At 38.0% G+C, this 25,137-nt stretch overlaps 2 protein-coding genes across 2 annotated transcripts; one reads left to right on the forward strand and one right to left on the reverse strand.

Annotated features, from left to right (window-relative positions):
- Positions 1–7,979: 7,979 nt before the first annotated feature.
- LOC128094834 (olfactory receptor 52N1) lies at positions 7,980–8,945 on the forward strand. The gene has a single exon (XM_052713418.1). The coding sequence runs from the start codon at positions 7,980–7,982 to the stop codon at positions 8,943–8,945; it is 966 nt and encodes a 321-aa protein (XP_052569378.1).
- Positions 8,946–23,979: 15,034 nt separating this feature from the next.
- Positions 23,980–24,945, reverse strand: LOC128123880 (putative olfactory receptor 56B2). The gene has a single exon (XM_052760161.1). It carries the CDS (start codon positions 24,943–24,945, stop codon positions 23,980–23,982), a length of 966 nt encoding a protein of 321 aa, XP_052616121.1.
- Between the last annotated feature and the right edge of the window lie 192 nt (positions 24,946–25,137).

Here is a 25,137-nt window from a genome sequence, read left to right on the forward strand (position 1 = left end):
CTCACAAGGTGCATTGGAAAGGCAATATCTTATTCTTAAGAATCCTGTCCACGGTCACACTTGAAACAACAAAGGCTTTAGAGGCTGAATCAGGTCCACTGTTTTAATAACATTTCCTCTGGCTTACTCAGAGGAGAGTCATCAGGAGGAAGCTTTCCTTTTGTAATAACTATTTTGGCCATACTTCTGAGAATGTGAAACTAGAGGCAGCCAGCAATATGGTTTGTATAAAGAAAGCAAGGAGAACAGGTAGCATATACGCTCCTGGGGTCATGCCCAGAATTATGAAGTGAACTATCCATCGGCCTTGCCAAAATGGGTCGGATTCTCCAGGGCCTTGCCACAGGAAGAATTTGTTGGTGCTATTTTCAGGCTTTGTCCCCTGAAGAAGTCACATGGCTCCCAGCCTGAGTCCATTGATATTGAGGGATATTAATGACCAATGATTGTTAATTCCTGTCATTTTGGTGGTGGTCGTGGTAGAGTGTGTGTGTGTGTGTGTGTGTGTGTGTGTGTGTGTGTGTGTGTGTGTGTGTGTTCCTTCTTTGAGTTTGCTGGTGTGAGATTTTCTATTGCCTGTGTTTTTGTGGGTGTTGTTAACTTCCTGAGGTTGGAGTTTTCCTTCTAGTACCTTCTGTAGGGCTGGGTTTGTGGATAAATATTGTTTAAATTTGATTTGTCATAAAATATCTTGCCTTCTCCATCTATGGTGATTGACAGTTTTTCTGGGTTTAGTAGTATGAGCTGACATCTGTGATTTCTTACAGTCTTCAAGACATCATTCCAGGCTCTTCTGGATTTTAGGGTCTCCATTGAGAAGTCGAGTATGACTCTCATAGGAATCTTTGAGGTAGGAAGACACATCTTAAATCCTGATCTTTAATCCAGACCTAATCTAGACAACAGCTTCTGCTGGAAGCCTAGCTAAGGACTGGGAACAAGGCAGCTTTTCTCTTTGCCTATTGCTCTTGCCTTGATAGCAATTCCTTTACTCACTGCCATTAGAGCCTACTGTTTAGAGATTCTACCATATGTTGAAGACCAGCTAAGGCATTCAGTGTTCTGGCTGAGCAACTACTGGATCTTTGGACTTTGTGTCTATAGCCAGCCATTCTTAGATTAACCATTAGTTGGATTCGCCTGTAAGTCATTCTAATCAATCCCCTTTTACATATAGGGAGACATTCATCTTACAAGTTCTGTCACTCTAGAGAACCCTGACTAAAACAGGTACGTAATTAGTGTCACCCTTTCTACTTAGTTAATCATCCTGGATCTGATCTTCTACACTCATGACCATTTGACCCACAGGTTTTATTTGGTAACATTTTGTAATTTAAATGTACATGTATAGTGATGAACATATACATTTTTCATGATATGCATTCATGATATACCACAGTTATCCTATTGACATTGTAGTCAAATATAAGGAGAATATTTGCCCATTTCTTCCACAATTTAAGTCTACTGTTGGGGCTGGAAAGATGGCTCAGTTGTTAAGAGCATTGGCTGTTCTTCCAAAGGATCTGGGTTCAATTACCAGCACCCATGTGACAGCTCACAACTGTCTGTGGCTCCAGTTCCAGGGGATCTGACATCCTCACACAGACATACATTCAGGCAAAACACCAATGCAAATAAAATAAAAATAAGTAACAAGTCTACTGTCTTTCCCAATACACACTCAGGAAGCAGAGGCAGGAGGATTTTTGTGTGTTCCAGGCCAGTCTGGGCTACATAAAGAGCTCTAGGCTAGCCAGGGATATAGAGTGAGACCCTGTTTATGACAGTGGAAGGAGAGAAGAATGAGCTTGAGGGTGAGGGTGTGGGAGAGTAGGTAGGCAAAGCTGAGGAGGGAGGAGAAGTGAGATGGAGAGGAGCAAGTTGAGATGGACAGGAGCAAGTTGAGATGGACATAGACATGGAGGGGGAGGGGAAGGGGATGCAGATGGAGGGAGCTGATGAGGAATCGGAGTGGGAGGGGCACAGAGAGGGAAATAAAGAGATGTGGGAAGGGCAGGGGAGTGGGAGGAGGATATAAAGGTAGAAAAAAGGGGGAAAGGGAGGGGAAGAAGGGAAAGAGATAGAGATTCTGTTTCTTTTTTTTTTTTTTTTTTTTTTTTTTTGGTTTTTCGAGACAGGGTTTCTCTGTGTAGCTTTGCGCCTCTCCTGGAACTCACTTGGTAGTCCAGGCTGGCCTCGAACTCACAGAGATCCGCCTGGCTCTGCCTCCCGAGTGCTGGGATTAAAGGCGTGCGCCACCACCGCCCGGCTCTGTTTCTTTTTTAATGGTGGTTGGTTCCATGGATAAATGTGAGACATGACACACAGTGGGTTTTCAACTGGAAATTTTCATATATTCAATAGAAAATGGGAGGTAGTTATATTATTTAGTGTTCTCTAGAGTAACAGATCTTTCAGAATGAAGAGAGAGAGAAAGAGAAAGAGAAGGAGAGAGACAGAGGGGTAATTTATTAGAATGCCTTACAGACCATGGTTTATGTAATCCAACAATGGCTGGCTATGAATAGAAAGTCCAAGAATCCAATAGTTGTTCAGTCCTCAAAGCTGGATGTCTCCGCTGATCTCCAGTACAGACCAGAATCCTGAAGAATCTGTCTCTAATGTGAGTGAAGAAATTGACTTGATAAGTGAGGTGAGAAGCAGAAACTTCTTTCTTCCAAGTCCTTAATGCAGGCTTCCAGCAGAAGGCATGGCTCAAATTAGAGGTTGATTTTCCCAGCTCAAAATATCTGGATTAAAGGTTTGCTTTTCTACCTCAGAAATCTGGATTAGAAAGTACTTGTCCTACTTAAAATGAAGCAAAAATTCCTCACAGGTGTGCACTTCATTTTTTCTTAATTCCAGATGTAATCAAGTTGACAACCTAGAATAGCTTTGAAATCATGGCTTCAAAAAAGAAAGAGACTTCTAGAAAAATTATGAGGTCATGAATTAGACAATATGAGGAGAGCAACATAGGAGTAGGAACCTTTGAAGAAAGGTTAGAAATGATTTAAGTTCAATACTTGTGTTTAAAATTATCAAAAAAGAATACTGAGGTGATTTGTGTTTATCATAAAATGGGGTCCCAAGTCCTAGGCTAGGGTTACCCAAATTCACATTTAGTGTAGACTGGTATGGTGCCCTCAGCAATCCTCTTGCCTTTGCTCAAAAGGAATAAGATTAAGGTTTAGATAGACCATACCAAGCAAATTGTATTTTGTGGTTTTGGTTTTTTGTGGGTTTTTTTGTTTGTCTGTTTTTGTTTTGTTTTGGGTTTTTTTGTTTTTTGTTTTGTTTTGTTTGAGTCAAGGTCCCTTGTGGACCATATTGCCCTTGAGCTTCCTCTTGATGCTTTTGTTAAACTCCTGACATCCTGACCTGTGCTATCATAGCGATGATATTGGTGGCCTGAACCTACAGGCTGGCCTCAACTCCTGGGATTTTTAAGGAGTTTCCTTTAGGGATTTTAGAAGCAGGCTGAGGGTGTCCATCAGAGTTCCTCTCTAGCTATATAACTGGTGCAAACATGGGACTCCTCTGACTGAAATAACAGATACACAGGCTGGAGCAGTGGGTCAGGGAAACAAAAACCATAATGAGTAAGCTCAGAAAAGAATTTTTACATTAGCGAATGAAGAGAAGAAAGGAGCATGAAACAAAAGAAAGTTGGTGGGGACAAAAGAACTGCTGATCTAGAAAAGGAAATGAACTCAGGATGAGATCCCAGGAGAAGAACATAGCATATAGCATATGAGAGGGAATTGAGGTTACCGTACCAGAAAGGAGGGTCAAGCAGAAGATGTCCAAGCAGAGAGGTGTGGGTTGTTGTTGGTTTTTGACCCACCACCCACATAAAGATATAGACATCTGTCTTAGTTTAAATGTGATTGGCCCCCATAATCACACGGGGAGTGGCACTTTTAGGAGGTGTGACTTTGTTGGCATGGGTATGGCCTTGTTGGAGGAGGTGTGTCACAGGCTTTGAAGTTTCCTATGCTCAGGATACCACAGTCAACTTCCTGTTCCCAGCAACATGTAGGACTCTCAGGTACCTCTCCAGTACTGTCTTCATGCACACTGCCATGCTCCAAACTATAATAATGGACTGAACCTCTGAAACTGTAAGAAAGCCACCTCAAATTAAATATTTTCTTTATAAGAGTTGCCATGATCATGGTGTCTCTTCACAGCAATAGAAACCTAACTAAGAAAATATCACTCTGACAGATTTCACCCTGGGTAGTAGTACAGAGATAAGGAGGTAAATAGAGTGTGCTAGGCAGCCAGGAAAGCCAAACTGTTGAGCTTCCAGTCCAGTGTGAGTCACTTTCTCAAACACATAAGTCACAAAAAAATTAAAGAAGAAACCAACCAACACCTTCTAAGAGCTTCCACATGCTGCTGTAAAACTCCAGGTGCCCTATTCTTACAGGAATGCAGCACACATACACACACAGCTACACAGAGGCAAACTGGGAGACAGACAGAGGCCAGAAATAGAGAGAGAGAGAGAAAGGATAAACACAACTTTTTGACATTTTAACTAAAGTTATGTAGAGCCAGGACACTAAAAACTGGCATTTGGGGTGTGTACAAAGGTGTACTTGAAAACATGTGAGTTTTATAAACATATAAACACATTGCAAACTGGTATGTGTGCCTGCAAGCATTTAGCCAAGGACTATTCCTTCAGCATTCAAGATAGATTTTAAGTGATTGTAGCTTTATTTTATCTGGCTTATCCTTCTACATTGTAAGTCCAACTCTTCATATGACCATTAGAACTAGTTTTCTGTACCTCCAAAAGACTTCGTTAAACTTAGGTTTATTGCTTATTTTTCTATTGCTGTGTTAAAATACCATCGCTAGAGGCAATTTATAGAAGGAAGAGTTTTTTGGGCTTATGGTTCCAGAGGAATGGTAGGGAGGCATAGAAGAAGCAAGCAGCAGGTTTGAAAGCAAGAATGGGAAGCTGAGAGCTCACATCCTTATTCACAAACACAAAGCAGAGAGAACAGAATAGAAGTGGCCAAGGCCTTTAACCTCAAAATCTGCTCCCTTTGGCATACTTCCTCCAGCAAGACTCTACCACCTAAGCCTCTCCAAACAGTGCTACTGCTTGGGGACAAAGTGTTCAAAGACCTGAGACTAGGGGACATATCTCCTTCAAGCCTTCACACCCCATCACCAATAACAAACAAAGATGTCTGTTATCACTACTTCTGGCGAATACCGCACAACAGAGAGATGCTAGCATTACACAGAGGTAAGAAAAAGGCATCAAAATAGGAAAGAATCTTCTCCTTTTTCACAGACACCATGATGATGTACCTCCAGATAATCCCAAATAATCTACAGAAATTTATGATAAATAAGAAAATTTGTCAAGGACACTAAGTATATCATATGTAACACTCAGCTGTTTGATTTTAAAAATATTTTAATATCAAGCCAGGCTCTGGTGGTGCACACCTTTAAGCCCAGCACCTGGGAGGCAGAGGCAAGTGGATCTCTGAGTTTGAGGTCTATCTGGTCTATAAAGCAAATTCCAGGATAGCCAGGGATACACAGAGAAACCCTGTCCCTAAAAAACAAATATATATATATATATATATATATATATATATATATATATATATATAAAATCAGTTTTGCATGTGATACACTAAAATTTTAAAAGAGCATATAAAGTTCTAGTCCCTGATGTACTTAGGAGAGATTACACCCTCAGGACTATGATGCAAGATAAAAATTGTTTATCAGACAATTCCCAGTGGCTCAGCTAGTATCCTTAGAATCCAGATATAGCTGTTTTAGGCCATCCACACCCATACCTATGGAAAATTACTTTTCCTTGGAGATTACTGTAAAAAGAGAAAGAACCAATTGAGCTTCAAAGCCTCTCTCTCTCTCTCTCTCTCTCTCTCTCTCTCTCTCTCTCTCTCTCTCTCTCTCTCTCTCCCTCTCTCTCATACCTCCCTGTATACTCATGAACACATGTACAAATTCTCAGGCATGGAGGGGGGAAAGGGAAGAGAAGGAGGAAAAAGAATAAGAGAATACCATGTTCCTTCTGCTGCTTGCCTCTCAAGGTCTCAATATAAGTTTTATTTTCCTGAATGCTAAAGATGTGAATGAGATTCTCCCTTGAATATTTGGTTTCTTGAGAAACATCACTAATTTTTAGGGTAAGTATCAAGTTTCTACATTGGTGGTATATTCTTATTGTGAAAGAAATGAATACAGCTTAGGAAGGAGGGTGAGTTTCAGATAGTCTTATCTCCTAACATTTGAAAAAGGCTCAGTGGACCCTCTTAGAAGGCTACATCTCCATACAATATTCTCAGTTTTCCTTTTGAATTAAGCATTTGGCTTTTGACTTCTAAAATATAACTCCAACAGGGGGTGTTTTAACAAAAGAAGCTCTTGGCCAAACCACACATAATCACAGCAGTTATGAGAGAAAAATATTTATCTTGTGCAAGTAAAGAAAGAAAAGAATGATATAGTTCTATTCCACAACTGTCTATTTTTATGCTGTGTTTCTTTTCAGAGAAATGCTTCTATTCCATAGTTATGATATATTTATTATTTCTCAACTCAAAGTGCCCCGGTCTTTGTTGTTCTAAAAAAACAATATGAAATTAATAAAGGATATGAGGAAAGGAGAATAAATTTCATAAACCTTTAATTTACCTACAGTACAGCCATCTATTGGGATGTCATGTGGGTCTCTCCCAAACTATCAAAAGATACTATAAATTTTAAATTGATAATTTCGAATTAAAGAGTCTATTATCTTTCCTTCACTGTCTTCCTCCATGGAACTATAACCATTCCCACGATTACATTTGTTTCTCTGTTACCGCTTTCAACCCACACATTTAGGTCAATGTGGCCACTTCTCCAGATCTGTGTTTCCTACCTGCATACATTCATAACTTCATTTGATTCCATCAACACATGCTATAACATCCAGTGTTCCCCTCTCTTGCTATATATGATTATTTTGTGAACTCTGGCCCTAATATCTAGGCTGTTTTGCCACAGAGTATAAAGTTATATTATCTACTTTACATACAAAAGCATAGTTTGATTACACGACCTGAGAAAATTTTGAATCTATGGTTCTGTGAGATTGTGATCCAGATAGAAAATAAAACACTATATTGTTATGGGAATGTCAGTTGCTTTGGTTTATGATAAGAATCATCTTCATTCTCAACCAATTGACTTTAGAATCCATTAGACTAGAAAGTAATGTAAGGAAAACATTGGCTTTTGAAGTTGTATTTCTAGTGACTCATTATCATCTGTTTATTTTATTGTTTATCAAATAGAGGGTCATCTGGTAGGGTTAGGAAGGAATTTATTATCTACAGTATTCCAGTTTTACTTTTGAAAGAGTTCTGTGTTTTTTATTTAAAAATATGTTGGTATACATAGATGATTTATATCCTAGGTAATTTAACTTTTCTATGAGTCATAATGGAATAGTTTAAGCTAAAACATAGTTGAAATCATTGCCAGGATGACTCTAAAGTAAAACTTTTGAAAGTGAGATATATAAAAACTACTGATGATTGCTGATATTTCAATGCAGAACAGGCATCATGAGGTAGATGAGTAATGTCTGGAACACAACAAATGTTTTGTCAGCCTAGCTGTGCCAATAGAGGTCATCTGTAGTCTGTGGAATGGATGACACAACTCAGACACAGGGACCAGACATTACCTTCTGAACACCTAACATTAAAAGAATGGACACAAACTATATGTACCACATGCAAAAAAAAATTGTGGAGGGCACATATAGTCAGATGGAGATGGTCCCACAAGAAAGACAAATTAGCCATTATGGGGAAGAAAATTATGTTTATCACATAGTCTGTGATCTTTAGGGGTATTTTTCTGTACAGAGACAATTCTGGAATTCTGGACTGCTCTACCATGAACTTCCAACGCTCATTATGTCACTTCTAAATGCCAGCAGCCTGACTCCAGCTTCATTTTTCCTCAATGGCATCCCTGGTCTGGAAGAGGCACATTTGTGGATCTCCTTCCCACTGTTTACCATGTACAGCATCGCTCTTACAGGGAACTTTGGACTCATATATCTTATCTACTCTGAAGAGGTCTTACACAGACCTATGTACATCTTCCTAGCCCTTCTTTCCTTCACAGATGTGCTCATGTGCACCAGCACTCTTCCCAACACTCTCTGCATATTATGGTTCAATCTCAAGGAGATTGACTTTAAGGCCTGCCTGGCCCAGATGTTCTTTGTGCACACTTTTACAGGGATGGAGTCCGGGGTGCTGATGCTCATGGCCCTAGACCGATATGTGGCCATCTGTTACCCACTGCGCTATGCCACTATCCTCACTAATGTGGTCATTGCCAAGGCAGGGATGCTCACTTTCCTTAGGGGTGTGATTCTTGTCATCCCCTTCACATTCCTCACCAAGCGCCTGCCATACTGCAAGGGTAATGTCATCCCCCACACCTACTGTGACCACATGTCTGTCGCTAAAATATCCTGTGGCAATGTTCAGATCAATGCCGTCTACGGGCTAATGGTTGCCCTCCTGATTGGAGGCTTTGACATCCTATGCATCACCGTCTCCTACACCATGATCCTACGGGCAGTTGTGAGTCTGTCATCAGCAGATGCTCGACAGAAGGCCTTCAGCACCTGCACTGCTCACATCTGTGCCATTGTCATTACCTACGTCCCAGCCTTCTTCACCTTCTTTACACACCGCTTTGGGCGACATACCATCCCTCCCCATATACACATCATTATGGCTAATCTCTATCTTCTCATGCCTCCCACCATGAACCCTATTGTGTATGGAGTGAAAACCAAGCAGATACGAGAGAGTGTCATTAGGTTCTTGTTTAAAGGGAAAGAAAAGTCTTCTCACGAAATTTAATGGATATGTCTTAGAAGCCTGCTTTCAGTTCAAAAACAAAAACCAAGCAAACAGACTTTAAAGCCTGTGTCTGGCTGTAATAAGTGCATACATGCGACTCAGATTCTTCTGTTTCGAACAACAGCAATCATGTTAATGTAAGTAGAAAACCTATTATGAGTTCAAAATTTCTTCCCTTGAGCTCTCACTGAGTTCACCGATTTTGATCTTCGTGGACAAGTGGACAAGTATCTCTCTCCTCAGTTACATTCTTACAAACATTACAGTAGTGCTTGGATCACTAGGCTTATAGTTGACTGCTTCAAAAATATTCATAACTAACAATATATTGCCTATCTTCAGCAATATTTGTGCTTATTTCCTCATCTCAACTTTGTGTTCACAAAAATCACTTGAAGTTTATTCTTATGTCCTATGTTATCTGTTTCTAAACTCAAATTTCCTAGCTATATATTCATTTGTGATTCATACACCTGCTCACTAAGAAAACTTTTAAGAGATGTGAATCATGGAATACTTATACTGTCTAAAGGTAGGTATGATAGCAATATTCATCCATATCAAACTAACTGAATATATAGTTTGAGATTAATCAATGTAATCATGAATGAAAGAAACAATATATGCTTTCATTTGTATAAAACTCAGTAGCAGGCAAACTGATTTATGTTGTTAGAATTAGGATCATGCCGGGCAGTGGTGGCGCACGCCTTTAATCCCAGCACTCGGGAGGCAGAGCCAGGCGGATCTCTGTGAGTTCGAGGCCAGCCTGGTCTCCAAAGCGAGTTCCAGGAAAGGCGCAAAGCTGCACAGAGAAACCCTGTCTCGAAAAACCAAAAAAAAAAAAAAAAAGAATTAGGATCATTTTTGCCTTTGAGATTAAGACCCCATGTAAGGAGGAATGTGTTTGAGATACATTAGATTCAGTTCTTGACATGGATGACAGGTGATCAATCATTAATCTTTTATTTATGTTGTGAACTTTTTCTTCATACATACTTTACTTTGATCTTATTTTTGTTTCTAATAACATGAGTTATGCAATGTTCTGACTGTCTAATCTTTGGAACATTTTATTGGTGAAATTATTAAGGCCACTCCACGTAGTTAAAGGGAGATTTATTTAATGGCATAACTTACAAATTAAGGGATAGGTAGGTCGCGGAGTCTGGGGAAGGTGTATCACAGTCCAGCGGTGTTCTCTGGAGCTCTGCTTGGTCCACCTCCACTATCCAGGGTCCAGCAACAGAGAGAGCGCCTGCCGATACAGCTCTCAGGTCCCCAGGCGCCTCCCTTGGCCCTGCCTTGTAGGCGTGACAGTTGCCGAAGTCTCAATGGGGGTTGGAACTTCCAGATCAAAGCTGGAATGGCTACCCACTACAACATTTCTTTTTACCTCTTAGGCTAGTTATACATGTATATATTTGGTTTTCTTTTGGATGAATGTTAAACTTAGTGTAAATTATATTTGCATATTTGTACAAATTATAATAAAAGTGTGGACAAGATCACAGTGAAAAACTCCCTCTGTTCAAAATCTCCTTCATCCAATTCCTACCCAGTGTGCTTTTTTGAAGAGGTTGTGTTCACATGCATGTGCTTGCACTGTTCTCTCTGATGATTCTTCTCCAAGATGTGTTTGAACCTTAAGGGAGATTATTAATCATTATGTTACATACAATGAGGATTTAACTCAGTTATTACATCTGTACCCGTTCTCCTCTCAAGACAGTCTATAAGCCATCTGGTACACATATATTGTGTACTCTAACATGTGGGGTACACACAGGATGTGTGAATAGATTTCTGTTACCCAGACATCAATGTCAGGAGGCTGTATCTTTGACTTTTCTGATCTTAGGAAGGTTTTGTTTGCTATGATTCTGAAACTCTTCCTGAATTTATTTATAATTTCAGTGTAATAACTGAAAACTAATAAACAATTCTTGGATTGGTGTCATCATATGAATATTAATGAGTGTGGAATATGAATATTGATCACTTTACAAACAATTCAGGATTTGGACTCCTTTGTTGTTGGTCCAGGACCATTACCCTATCTTTTCTGAAGTGCATTTCTAGGGTCAACATTTTTCAGAGATGTCTGAGAATATGTTTTACTAGTTAAACAGTAGAGGCATTTGTATGGAATAGGATAGAGCAGATACCTTAAAATATTAAGAAATTACATCATATATAAGAACAAGTGGTGGTTAAAATATCTCAGGAGAAGATAATAACATTGCAAAGGTCTTGTAGAAAGGAAGAAAAAAACCACAGGAATAAAAACTCAAAGTAAGGGACTGGAGAGATGGCTCAGAGGTTAAGAGCACTGACTGCTCTTCCAGAGGTCCTGAGTTCAATTTCCAGCACCCACATGGTGGCTCACAACCATCTGTAATGAGATCTGGCACCCTCTTCTGTGTACATAATAAATAAATAAATCTTAAAAAAAAAACTTCAAAGTAAGCCTGGCCAAATTGTAAACATCCTTAATACTAGCTACTCAAGAGGCTAAGGTAGAAAAACTATGAGCTCTAGGCCATCCTACACACATAGTGAGACCTGGTTTAAAACTCATACAAAAATAACTCAGAGTATGTATTGATATTGTGCCTAGGAATACAAATATCTGCCTTTTTGAGTTGTCATTGAAATAAACAACTGTCAAAACAACAGAAGAGTTGATCTTAACTACCATAAAATACTTTCTTTTTAATACATACTTTAGATTTGAATGCTAACAGCTGACATATTTATAGGATACAATATCATGTCACAATTCATGTATAGTTAAATGATGAATAATTGGATTGATGAGCATGTCTGTTATCTTATATGTCATTTCTTTCTCAAAATAACACTCACAATCCTATCATTTCCCAAATGTACAGTAGAACTATAGATACTATTCTTTGTATATATGAATTTGTACATGGTGGCTCCCCTGTCTTCTGCTCAAGATGCCCTCATTTTCTGGTAAGCACTATTGTGTTCTCAGATCTCTATGAGCTTAGCTATTTGGATTCATATGTAGTTGAAATAATACAGTCCCTGTCTTTTTCTGACTGGTATACTTCACTCAGAATTGTGTCCTCTAAGACCATTGATGTTGCCACAGTAAGTCATCCCTTAGCAATGGATAAATCACATTGCCTACATACATCATAGTTTCTGAATTTGTCTGTCACATGTTGGGATAATATAATGTTTCATTCTCATTATTATACCTTTAACAGACTCCTAGATTTTCCTTTTTTCATTTTCTCCAATAAAAGCAAAAAATATGAAGAGTGGTGGAGGCTCTGGACAAGTCTGAATGGTGCTTTTAACCAAATTACCTTCACTCTGATGGAAAACAAAAAATCCTTCCACACAGTCCTCAACCTAGAGGATGACTGGAGTGTGGGGCAAGGGGGAAATGATAAGCATTATAAAGGGGGCATTGTGAGGATCTTGAAAGACATAACATACCATCTTCCTCCAGAGAAAATAAACACACAAGAAACCAAACACTAAATCAGATGAAAAGATGAATTATCGAGTAGCTTTGTGCAAGCACATTAAATGTACACTCTCATAGGAAGGATTTTTCAAATTTTGAAATTAAAATTTAATTATAACCTTTTCTCCCTTCTCTTTCCTCCCTCTTTTCTTTAGTTGCAGTTATATATATATGTGAATATATAAATATATTTCTTTATATATATAAATACATATTTACATATTATAAATATATAATACAATCAGATCTGTCCACACAATATTACTTGTATGTATATGATTTCAGCAGGGAATTTAATGGCTACAACTAACTCAGCTCTGGAAACTCTTTTTCAAGAAAATGGTATTCTCTTCATGTTCAAAAGGTAGGTATGTAACACATAAGACTGTAGTTCATCTGGGTTTTTTTTAATGCATATGCCATTTAAGGGTCTAATTCACTGATTTATAAAAACCAGTTTGGGGGCTAGAGAGATGGATCAGTGGTTAAGAGCACTGGCTGCTCTTCAGGAGGATCCAGGTTCAATTTACAGCACCCACATGCCAGCTCATAAATGTCTATAACTCCAGTTCCAGGGGATTTGCTGTCCTCTTCTGGCCTCTGTGGGCACCAGGCATGTGTGTGATGTACATACGTACATGCAGACAAGATACCCATACATAGAAAATAAAATAATAAGTCAAAACAATTAAAAACAACTTTGGCTCTGATGTGTGGATGTGTTTGTAGCTTCCTATTTTGTTTGTTATGTTTTTATAATATCAGCATGCTTTTTGGGTCACTCCAGCATGTGTTTTGTTTGAAGTCAGACAGTGACTTCCCTGCTTCGCACCTTTTGCCCACAGTTGCCCACAGTTGCTTTGGTTAATTGAAATGCTTTGTTGTTATTTTCAGTCTGGTCCTCAGAGAAGACTTTCACTGGTGTTTTGATAGGGACTAGACTGGATCTGTAGGTCATTTTGTATAGCATGTAAATTGTAACAACATTAATTCTGATAAACAGCTAACAATTGGGTTTTTTTTTCATTTGTTTATGCCTTTTTCTTTTTTCTTTTTTTTTGTTTATGCCTTTTTCAATTTATTTCTTCAATAATTGGTAACTTCCACTATGTAGCTTTTCTAAAACATCTGTTTGACTAAACCCCTATGGCTTATTTGGAATCCAGTGTAAATGAAGTTGTTTTCTTGATTTCACTCAAATGGTTGACTGGCAGTATCCTCAAGCACTACTGTGTTTTGTTTGTTAATTTAATTTTGTGTCCTACAGCTTTATTGAATTTATGACCAGATTTGATAGTCCTGATACTGTTTGATGATCTAAATGACTATGCCACCAAAAAAAAAAAAAAGAAATTATTTTTTCTTGTTCAATTTGGATGACTTTTATTTTATTCTCTTATGTAATTGCTCAAAGATCAACCTTTTGTTGAATAGAAATGGGTGAGAGTCCTTGTTCCGGATGTTAATGGTAAACTTTCAAAGTCTCCCCATTTATGCCAAGATTAGGCATAAGTTTGCCAAAGTTTATTGTATTGGGATATGTTCTTTTCAATAACTAATTTAGTTTTCGATTTCTATCCTGAATGATGTTTCATTAAATGGTCATAAGCTTTTTGTCTTCCATTCTTGTTGGTATCTTGTTTATTGATTTGTATAGTTTGGACACTTATTTATTGTATCTATGAAATGAATTTCATGAATATTTTTCTGAGGATATTTTGGGTGTACACTCTTAAATATTTCTCAGCTAAAAGTGTAAGTTCTTTTTACATAGGCTAAGGAAATAGACATGATGACCTGGGCAGAATGAGAACTGGGACACTGGCTATGATAAAGTAATCAATATAAGGTTGATGAATATAAGACAAGATCCTTAAGATACGGATTTAGGTAACATAACGAAGGATAGGCACCACTGTGCAAAAGACTGGCCTCAGAAACCAAGGCTAATTTAGGCAGGTCTAGAAAATGGTTACTATAAGCATCCACAAAAATCTTAGCCGAGAATAGCCTGTCTATTTAAGAAAGACTCAACAATTTTGACATAGATGACTATGGTTTACAAGAAATTTATTTCAATATATGTGGATGAGGAGTATTAAGACATCATATAACATCATGGAAGTTCAGGATATTATATTTAAAATTAAAATTAGGGATAATTAGATGCTCTAATTTTTTTGAGACAGTCTCTCTACATAGCCCTGGCTGTCATGGAACTCACTATGTAGAACAGGTTGGACTTGAACTCACAGAGATCCACTTGCTTCTGCCTCCCAAGTGCTGAGATTAGAGGCATCACCACACTGAGAAAATGTCCTAATTTTTAACAGTAAATATGATATTGATCAATGCAATGATGAAGTATAAATATTTATATGCCTTTAATTAGAAAATTGTTGTCTGTATGTTTTTATTTATTGTAAAAATAAAAATGGGTTTGAGAAAAGACAGAATAAGAAAGAATAAGTTTTGTGTCTAAGTATTTGTTTAATTTTGGAGAAAATTCTATAAGGTGCTGAAGAATATATATTCTTTTGTGTTTGGGTGAAGTCTTCTCTAAATATCTGTTAGGTTCATTTGATTTATATTATCAGTTAGCTCCAGCATTTATCTATTTAGTTTTTGTCTGGATGACCAGTCTTGGAGAGGATGGAGTACTGAAGTCTCCTGTTGTCTGTGTGATGTCCAATATGTGATTTAAGCTGTAGTAGTATTTCTGTTATGAACTTGGATGTCCTTGTGTTTGGTGCACAGATGTTAAGAAGTGCAATGTCCTCTTAGTGGATTAAAAAACAAATTTTATTGGGGAATTGAGACCATTGATACTGAGAGATATTAATTATCAGTGTTTGTTGATTCCTTCTGTTTTCTTGCTGTGGCGTGTGTGTGTGTGTGTGTGTGTGTGTGTGTGTGTGTGTGTGTGTGTGTGTGTGTTTCCCCTTTTTTGATTCTTTTTTGATTCACTGGTTTGAGATTATTTTTCCCTTGTGTTTTCTTAGATAGAGTTATCTTCTTTAGGTTGAAGTTTCCCTTCTAGGGTCTTCTGTAGGGCTGGACTAGTAGATAGGTATTGCTTAAATTAGGTTTTATCATGGAATGTCTTTTGTAATTTTCCCTTCGGTTTTTAATATTTTTTTTGTTCTGTACTTAGGCCTAGGGGAATATCTTTTCTGGTTCAGTCTATTTGGTGTTCTATATGTTTCTTTTACTTTGTTAGGCATCTCCTTCTTTAGGTTAGGGCAATTTTCTTCTATAAATTTGCTTTTAAAAATTCTGTACCTTTGATTAGGTTTCTTCTCGTCTCTCTATTCCTATTGTTCTTAGATTTGGTCTCTTCATAGTGTTCTATATTTCCTGGATGTTTTGTGCCAGGAAGTTTTTTAGATTTCCTTTAATGGAAGTATTCATTTCTTCTATTATGTCTTCAATGCCTAAGATTCTGTCTTCCATCTCTTGAATTGTCTTGGTGAGGCCTGCATCTAAGGTTCCTGCTTTATTTCCTAAATTTTTCATTTCCAGATTTCTCTCAGTTTGTGATTATTATTAGTATTATTATTAGTAGTAGTAGTAGTATTATAATATTTCCACTTTCAGGTCTGGAACTGTTTTATTCATTTCCTTCCACTTATTTTTTTTATTTATGTTTTCATATATTTCTTTAAGTGATTAATTTATTTCCTCTCTAGGGTCCTCTATCATATTCATAATAGCTGTGTTAAGGTCTGTGCCTTGTGCTATAGCTATACTGCAATACTTAGGACCTACTATAGTAGGATTGCTGTGCTCTAGTGGAGACACTTTGTCTTGGCTCTTATTGATTATGTTTTTACACTGGTGTCTAGGAAAATGGGCTTGGGAAGATTATAGCTCTAGGTGCTGATATCTGGTCTTGTCTTTGTTGGGTGGGTGTTTTATGCCTTAGTTGCCCTCTCTGGTTCTTGGTTGGGTGTTGTGGTTGTGTTGCCTGGTGTTAAATTCTCCTGGGATTCTGCTAGGTGTGGCCACTGGAATTTCCAGGTAAAATGTATTTCTAGGTATTGGGAGCTGACAATTAGGAACGAGGATTGGCTTGGGAGGGACTGAGTGGGTCCATAGAAGGGAAAAAGCAGGGTTTCTACGAGGATCTGTTTAGTTCTCTAAGAATGGGAGCAGAGAGTGGGAGAGACCACAAGGAGAGGTAGTCTGTTACAGAACTGTGGATGGCACTAGGGGATTAGACACAGAGGAGAGGAAGGAGAATGAAAATCTGAAGCTTGCTTACCTGCTTCGCTGGCCTGCTTGCTTCTCTGGCAGGCTTGGCCAGCAGGTTCCCAGAGACTGCCTGCTGAGTTGGAGCCTGGGATAAAGCCATAAATTGGGGGAAGAAAGGTTGGTGGGGAAGAACTGTATGATCCAGTATAGATGGGGGCAGGGAGGAAAGGGAGGCTGCAGCAGGTGGTCTGCTACAAAGCTGGGGATGAAACTGGGAGATTGGATTTGGAAGAGAAGAGGGATGGGTGAAGATCTGCAGTTAGGCTACTTGCCTCCCTGGCTGGAGTCTTAAAATGCATTTTAAACATGCAATCACTATGTATGTTTCTGGCAAGACAATTAAATAACACTGTTTTAAAATTTAAATTTAATTGTTATCAATCATCACAATGCATTAAAGAGATTTATAACAGGGTTAGACTATGATTCTCTTTATAAATAAAAGTGTATTGAGTAATTACACACTCCTGTGATAACATTCTAATTCATTGAAATCTGTTTTTATTTTACAGGAAACTAGAGAAAATACATATGGAGAAAATAATTTTGTCACGCTTTCCCATTTTTATTGAGTTAAAAGTCACAGATTGTAAACCTAGTCTTTTTACATGATTTGAAAGCAGACAACTAAATGGCTTTCCTTTTGTTCATAATTCCAAGCAAGTAGCCACTATGTAGCTCCCAGAGTCCAGAGGAATTCCTAGCAGGAAGCTAGCTACACAGCTGGTAGTCAGCTTCTCTCATTATTACTCGACATTCATTTCCTGACAACAAACAAATTGATTTTCTGATATTTCAGATTGCCTGTTTGGGACACATACTTTTGTATAATAGGCAGCCTCATGTGTCTGCTCCCTTCATCAAGTTTAATGTTTTCAGGGCTCATGGTATTGCAGCGATCCCAGTACTTCATTACTTTGGGAGTTTCATTGTACTTCATTTTCTGAGATTTATGCTTTTTATTAACTTGAATCTTTAAAAATAGTATGATGTTTTGTGCTAAGTTTAGCATTTCTTTTATTCTTTAAATAAGCCAAATTTTTATATCTATCCATAAACTCAGCCCCACAGAAGGTACTAGAAGGAAAATTCTAATTAACTACACCCATAAAAACACAGGCAATAGATAATTTCACACCAGCAAAACACAAAGGGAAACACAAAGACAAACACACACATATGCAAACATGCACAATATGACCAACAACAAAATAACAAGAATTAATAATCATTGGTCATTAATATCCCTCAATATCAATGGATTTAATTTGCCAATAAAAAGACACAGACTAATCGAATGGATATGAAAACAGGATGTGAAAATATTTTGCTGCATATAAGAAACACACCTCAGAATCAAAGATAGACATTATCTCAAAGTAAAGGGTTGGAAAAAAAAGTTTCCAATCAAATGGACCTAACAAGCAAGCTGTGTATCTATCCTAATATCTAACAAAATTCCAACCAAAATTAATTAAAAGGGATGGAGAAAAGCATTTCATAATCATCAAAGGAAAAACCCACCAAGATGATGTCTCAATTTTGAGCATCTATGCCTCAAATGCAAGGGCACCCACATTTGTAAATGAAGCATTACTAAGGCTTAAATCACTTATAGAACTCCACATAATAATAGTGGCAGACTTTAACACCCCACTCTCACCAATGGACAGGTCATCCAGACAGAAGCTAAACAAAGAAATAATGAAAATAACAGATGTTATGATTCAAATGGACCTAACAGATATCTACAGAACATTTCACCCAAATACAAAGGATATATCTTCTTCTCAGCAATGCATGGAACTTTCTCCAAAACTTGCCACATGCACACCCACAAAGTAAGTCTCAGCAGATACAAAAAGATTAAAATCGCCCCCTGTTATCTTATCAGACCACCATGGATTAAAACTGGATTTCAACAAACAGAAACAAGAGAAAGCCTACAAACTCATGGAAACTGAACAACTCTCTACTGAGTTACCATGGGTTAAGGAAGAAATAAAGAAAGAAGTTAAAGACTTCCTAGAATTCACTGAAAATGAAAGCACAACATACCCAAACTTATGGGACACAATGAAGGCGGTACTAAGAGGAAAGTTCATAGCATTAAGTGCCTTCATGAAGAATTTGGAGAAATCTCATACTAGTGACTTAACAGCACACCTGAAAGCTCTAGAACAAAAAGAAGTAGACACACCTAAGAGGAGTAGATAACAGGAAATAATCAAACTAAGGGCTGAAATCAATAAAATAGAAATAAAGAGAACAATATAAAGAATCAATAAAACAAAGAGTTGATTCTTTGAGAAAAATCAACAAAATAGATAAACCCTTATCCAAACTAACAAAAAGACAGGGAGAGAATATCCAAATCAACAAAATCAGAAACAAAAAGCTACAGAATCAGAAAGGAAAGAGGGGGCATAGCAAAAGACATTGAGAAAATCCAGAGAATCATTAGGTTATACTTCAAAACCTGTACTCCACAAAATTGGAAAATCTAAAAGAAATGGAAAATTTCTTGATAGATACACTTATCTAAGTTAAACCAAGATCAGATAAACAATTTAAATAGACTGATAACCCCTAATGAAATAGAAATAGTCATTAAAAATTTCCCAACCAAAAAAAAAAGGCCCAGGACCAGACAATTTTACTGAAGACTTTCAAGGATGAGCTAATACCAATACTCTTCAAATTATTCCACAAAATAGAAACAGAAGGAACATTGCCAAATTCTTTCTATGACGTCACAGTCACCCTGATACCCAAACCATACAAAGATGCAACAAAGAAAGAGAATTACAGACCAATTTCACTCATAAACATTTATGCAAAAATATTTAATAAAGTACAGCAAACTGAATCCATGAACACATCAAAAAGATTATCCAGTGTAGTCAAGTAGGCTTCATCTCAGAGATGCAGGGATGGTTCAACATATGAAAATCAGTCAATGTAATCCACTATATAAACAAACTGAAAGAAAAAAAAACACATAATCATCTTGTTAGATGCTAAAAAAGCCTTTGACAAAATCCAACACCTCTTCATGATAAGTCTTAGAGATATCAGAAATACAAGGGACATATCTAAATATAATAAAAGCAATATACAGCAAGCTGATTGCCAACAACAAATTAAATGGAGAGAAACTCAAAGCAATTCCACTAAAATCAGGAACAAAATAACATTGTCCACTCTCTCCATGCCTACTCAATATAGCACTTGAAGTCGTAGCTTGAGAAATAAGACAACTAAAGAAAACCAAAGGGATACAAACTGGAAAGGAAGAAGTCAAAACATCATTATTCGCAGATGATATGATAGTATACATAAGTGACCCCCCAAAACTCTACCAGGTAACTCCTACAACTGATAAACACCTCTAGTCAAGTGACTGGATACAAGATTAACTAAAAAAAAAAAAAAAAGTAGCCCTCCTATATTCAAACAATAAATGGGCTGAGAAAGAAATCAGAGAATCTACACCCTTTACAATAGCCCAAATAATATAAAATATCTTGGTGTAACTCTAACCAAGCAAGTGAAATACCTGTATCACAAGAACTTCAAGTCTTTGAAGAAAGAAATTGATAAAGATATCAGAAGATGGAAAGCTATCCTGTGCTCAGGGATTGGTAGGATTAACATAGTAAAAATGGTCATCTTATCAAAAGCAATCTACAAATTCAATGCAATCCCCATTAAAATCCGAATATAATTCTTTACAGACCTTGAAAGAACATTACTCAACTTCATATGGAAAAACAAAAAATTCAAAATAGCTGAAACAATCCTGTACAATAAATGAACTTCTGGAAGTATCACCATCCCTGATCTTAAGCTCTACTACAGATCTATAGTAATAAAAACAGCATGGTATTAGCATAAAAACAGGCACATGGATCAATGGAATCGAATTGAAGACCCAGATGTAAGCCCACAAAACTATGGACACCTGATTTTTGACAAAGAAGCCAAAATTGTACAATAGAAAAATGAAAGCATCTTCAACAAATGGTGCTGGTCTAACTGTATGTCAGCATGTAGAAGAATGCAAATAGATCCATATTTTTCACCCTGCACAAAACTCAAATCCAAGTAGATCAAAGACCTCAGCATAAATCCAGATACACCGAAGCTGATAGCAGAGAAAATGGAAAATAATCTCGAACGCATTGGCACAGGAGACAACTTCCTGAGCAAAACACCAATAGCATAGGCATTAAGACAGACAATTAATAAATGGGACTTCATGAAATTGAAAAGTTTCTGTAAGGCAAAGGACACCATCATTAGAACAAAATGGCAGCCTACATAACGGGAAAAGATCTTTACCAACTGAACATCCGACAGAAGACTGATTTCTGAAATATATAAAGAACTAAAAAAACTAGATATCAGCAAACCAAATAATCCAATTAAAAAATGAAGTAGAGACATAAAAAGAATTCTCAACAAAAGAATCACAAATGGCTGAGAAACACTTAAGGAGATGTTCAACATCCCTAGCCATCAAGGAAATGCAAATCAAAACAACTCTGAGATTCCATCTTACACCTGTCAGAATGGCTAAGATCAAAAACACAAGTGACAGCTCATGCTGGAGAGGATGTGGATCAAGGGGAACACTCCTCCATTGTTGGTAGGAGTGCAAACTTGTATAGCCACTTTGGAAGTCAGTGTGGTGGTTTCTCAGAAAACTGGGAATCAACCTACCACAATACCCAGCTATATTGCTCTTGGACATATACCCAAAGGATGATCAATCATACCACAAGGATACTTACTCAACTATGTTTATAGCAGCTTTATTTGAAATAGACAGAACATGGAAACAATCTAGATGTCCTTCCACCAATAAATGGATAAAGAAAATGTAGTATATATACACAATGGAGTATTACTCAGCTGTTCAAAACAAGGACACCAGGAAATTTGAAGACAAATGGATGGAACTAGGAAAAATCATCCTGAGAGAGGTAACCCAGACTGAGAAAGACAAACATGGTATGTATTCACTCATAAGTGGATATTAACTGTAAAATAAAGGATATCTATGCTACAATCCACAGACCCAGTGAGACTAGGTAGCAAGGAGAGAGAGTTCATGGGGGGGAGGGGACATCCAGGTCGCTCTGAAAAGGGGAAATAGAAGAGATTGCATGAGTGGACAGGGCAGGGAGGGATAAGAATATGAGTGATCAGGTTGCGGAAGGAATGGAGGGGAAAAGTGCTGAGGGGGACTGCTGGGGTACATTTCAGCATTGGTAGGAAGCCTGGCACAGGGGAATATCACAGGAGTCTATGGGGAGGGCCCCAGCTTAGACTCCTAGCAATAGTGGATAAGCAGCCTGAACTGGCCAGTTTCCTGTAACCATATTGGTGCCTGGCCCAATTGTCACGATAGAGGCATCATCCAGCAACTGATGTAGGCATATGCAGAGAACTACAGCCAAACATTAGATGGAGTTTGGGAATTCTGTGGAGGAGGAGGAGGAGGAAGAGGAGGAGGAGGAGGAGGAGGAGGAGGAGGAGGAGGAGGAGGAGGAGGAGGAGGAGGAGGAACAAGAGAGGAGTTGTAGGAGTCAGGAGGGTCAAGAACACCATGGGAAAGCTCACAAAACCAACTAACCTGAGCTCTCACAGGGGCTCACAGAGACTGAACAGACAAGGGAGCCTGCATGTGGCTAGCCTAGGCACTCTGCATATATGCTACAGTTGTGTAGCTTGGTCAACTTGTGGGACTCCTAACAGTGGGAACAGGGGCTTTGGGGAGCCTACTCCTCATACTGGTCAGCCTTGCCCAGCCTTAATATACGGGGAGGTGCTTAGTCTTACTGCAACTTGATAAGCTATGTTTTATTGATACTCATAGGAGACCTGCCCTTTCCTGGATGGAGACATAAGAGGAGGGATTTGGGGTGGGAGAGGGAGGAAAAGGTGAGAGGGACTGGGAGGGAAGCATGGGTGGGGGGAGGCTGCGACTGGGATGCAAAGTAAATAGATGAATAAAAACAATTTTTCTGAATTTTTAAGAGAGTCAATTTTATTCTGCATTTTGAAGTTTATATCATGTTATTGGATACATCATCAGATACTAAAATGATGATGATAATGAAATGGATGCTGTTATCACAGGGTTTCTTTTCTAACTTAAAAATTATATTTATCTCTTCATGGGAGAGGGCACAAGTGGAAGCCCTAAGACATCTTGCCTTAGTCATTTCTGTTCTTCCACCATATGGGTCCTGGTAATCGAACTCGGTTCCCCAGGCTTGGCAACAAGTGTCGTCTCTACCCACTAAGCCATCCCACTGGCCCCTTTCCCTTAACCCCTTCTCAGAATAAACTTTATTTCATGTATCCACATTTATGTATCCATATTAAAACATTTAAAAGGTATATACATTGTTTACTTTTTAACAAGAAATGCTAAAAATTATTCACACACAAGTTTTTGTTCAAATCCTTCTTTTGGGATATGATGAATGTATATTGACACTTACTACTTAATTACTGTGTCTTGTGGCAATTGAAATTGCTTAATTTCCTGGGCAAATACAAAATTTTGTTCACATTCCAACAATAGTATGAAAGGATCCCCATATCCATGAAAAAGAAAATACTGTATGACTTCTTGTGTATTTATGAATGCCTATCTTAGAAGCTGTATTTGGTAAGCTGTTGTGGTTTTATTGGATTGTGCCTACTGTTTAGTAACTAATGGTGTGGAACATTTTATCAGTTGTTTTTTGGGGGGTAATTGCATATCTTTTTAGGGAAATCTATATTCAAGCCACTTTTCTCAGTAAAAAAAGATGCTACCTGAAAAAAAAAAAAAAAACACAAGCAGCAAATGGTAGAAATAACTCATGTCCCCACCCCCAATTGAATTAAATAAAGAGATGAACTTTCCAATTTAAAAGGATAATTGGCAAAGATCTCTGCCAATATATTCAAAATTATCTGGGTATTCTAGCCAGGAACACAGACAAATTATTGATATGTGTATCTTTCAAGTCCTTCCTTTGGATTCTTGAACAAAGATAGCATCATTATGTTACTCTTTGTACTGAAGATTTTCAGCATCTAGAGACTTCAAGTAATATTGTGATTTTTGTTGTTGTTATTGTTGTTCTGAATTTAGTTGGTTCCTGATGCTAAGTCACACCTCCTATTGTGTCCATAGTATTTACCTTTTTAACACTTACCATCATTGGAGAATATAAAGGGTAGTTGTGCAGAAAGTTAAAAAGGAGTATTTTCTCACTCATAGTTACTGTTCAGTTCCAGGCCAATCACTCTGTATAAGCCATGCCTGAGTTCTTTGTTCTTGAGTGCATAAACCATGGGGTTCAGAGCAGGGGGAATAACATTGTGCAGCACGTTCAGCAGAACCGGGATGAGGGGAATTTTCATTCCTGCACTGTGAGTGATGGAAAGGACAACAATGACAGTGTAGAAGAAAAGGATTAGGATGAGGTGAGAAGTACAGGTACTTAAGGCCTTGGATGCAGCTTCTGCAGAGTTCAGCTTCAGCACAGACCGAAGAATCAAAGCATATGAAATCATAATCAAACCCAGGTCACCTCCCATGATTGCCCAAGCCAGGACCAGCTGGTTGATGCTGTTGATTCTCCTGTCATCACAGGACAGGCTAGTGACCCCCAGGTTAGAGCACAGGCAGTGATCGATTTGATTCTGGGAACAGTAATTTCTCTGAGCGGCCAACACAGGTACTGACATGGGAGTCCCACAGTTTCTGATTACCATAAACAAAGTTGCTTTGATCACAAAAGATTCAGTGACTATTGAAGGGTATCTCAGTGGTCTGCAAATAGCTACATATCTATCTATAGCCATGCAGACAAAGATACCTGACTCCATGGCAACAAAGCAATGAATGGCATACATCTGAGCAAAGCACTCTGGGAGGCTGATAGTCTTAGCATTGAACCATAAGATGGCTAAAATCTTAGGCATGATGGTGGTCGCCAAGCCCATGTCTACTATAGCAAGGATGCCCAGGAAATGGTACATAGGCTGGTGTAGTGACACTTCCTGGTAGATTATGGTAATGATAAGTATGTTGGCAATGAGAGCCAAGACATAGAGCAGAGCCAATGGCAGGGAGAGCCAGTGCTGCCAGCTGTGGATGCCTGGAAATCCCATCAAAATAAACTCTGACACTTGGAATCTAGAGCTGTTGGAATTGGTCAGATCCTGGAACATCTCTTGCTAAGAGAGAAAAGGTTAATGTTAGTTTAGATTAGCAATGTAATATCAGAAAGGAGTTTAACACAGATCTTTATATTTAGGAGGATCTGGCAACTTGTTATTCTCATCCTTCCACTTTTGTTAGTCAGACACTTGGTTTAGTCAGATATGTTATGAAATAAATTCATCTCTGTAACGTGGAACATT

The sequence above is a fragment of the Peromyscus californicus genome, unplaced genomic scaffold, assembly GCF_007827085.1.
Source record: "Peromyscus californicus insignis strain IS unplaced genomic scaffold, ASM782708v3 Scaffold_4__1_contigs__length_199733344, whole genome shotgun sequence".
NCBI lineage: Eukaryota > Metazoa > Chordata > Mammalia > Rodentia > Cricetidae > Peromyscus > Peromyscus californicus.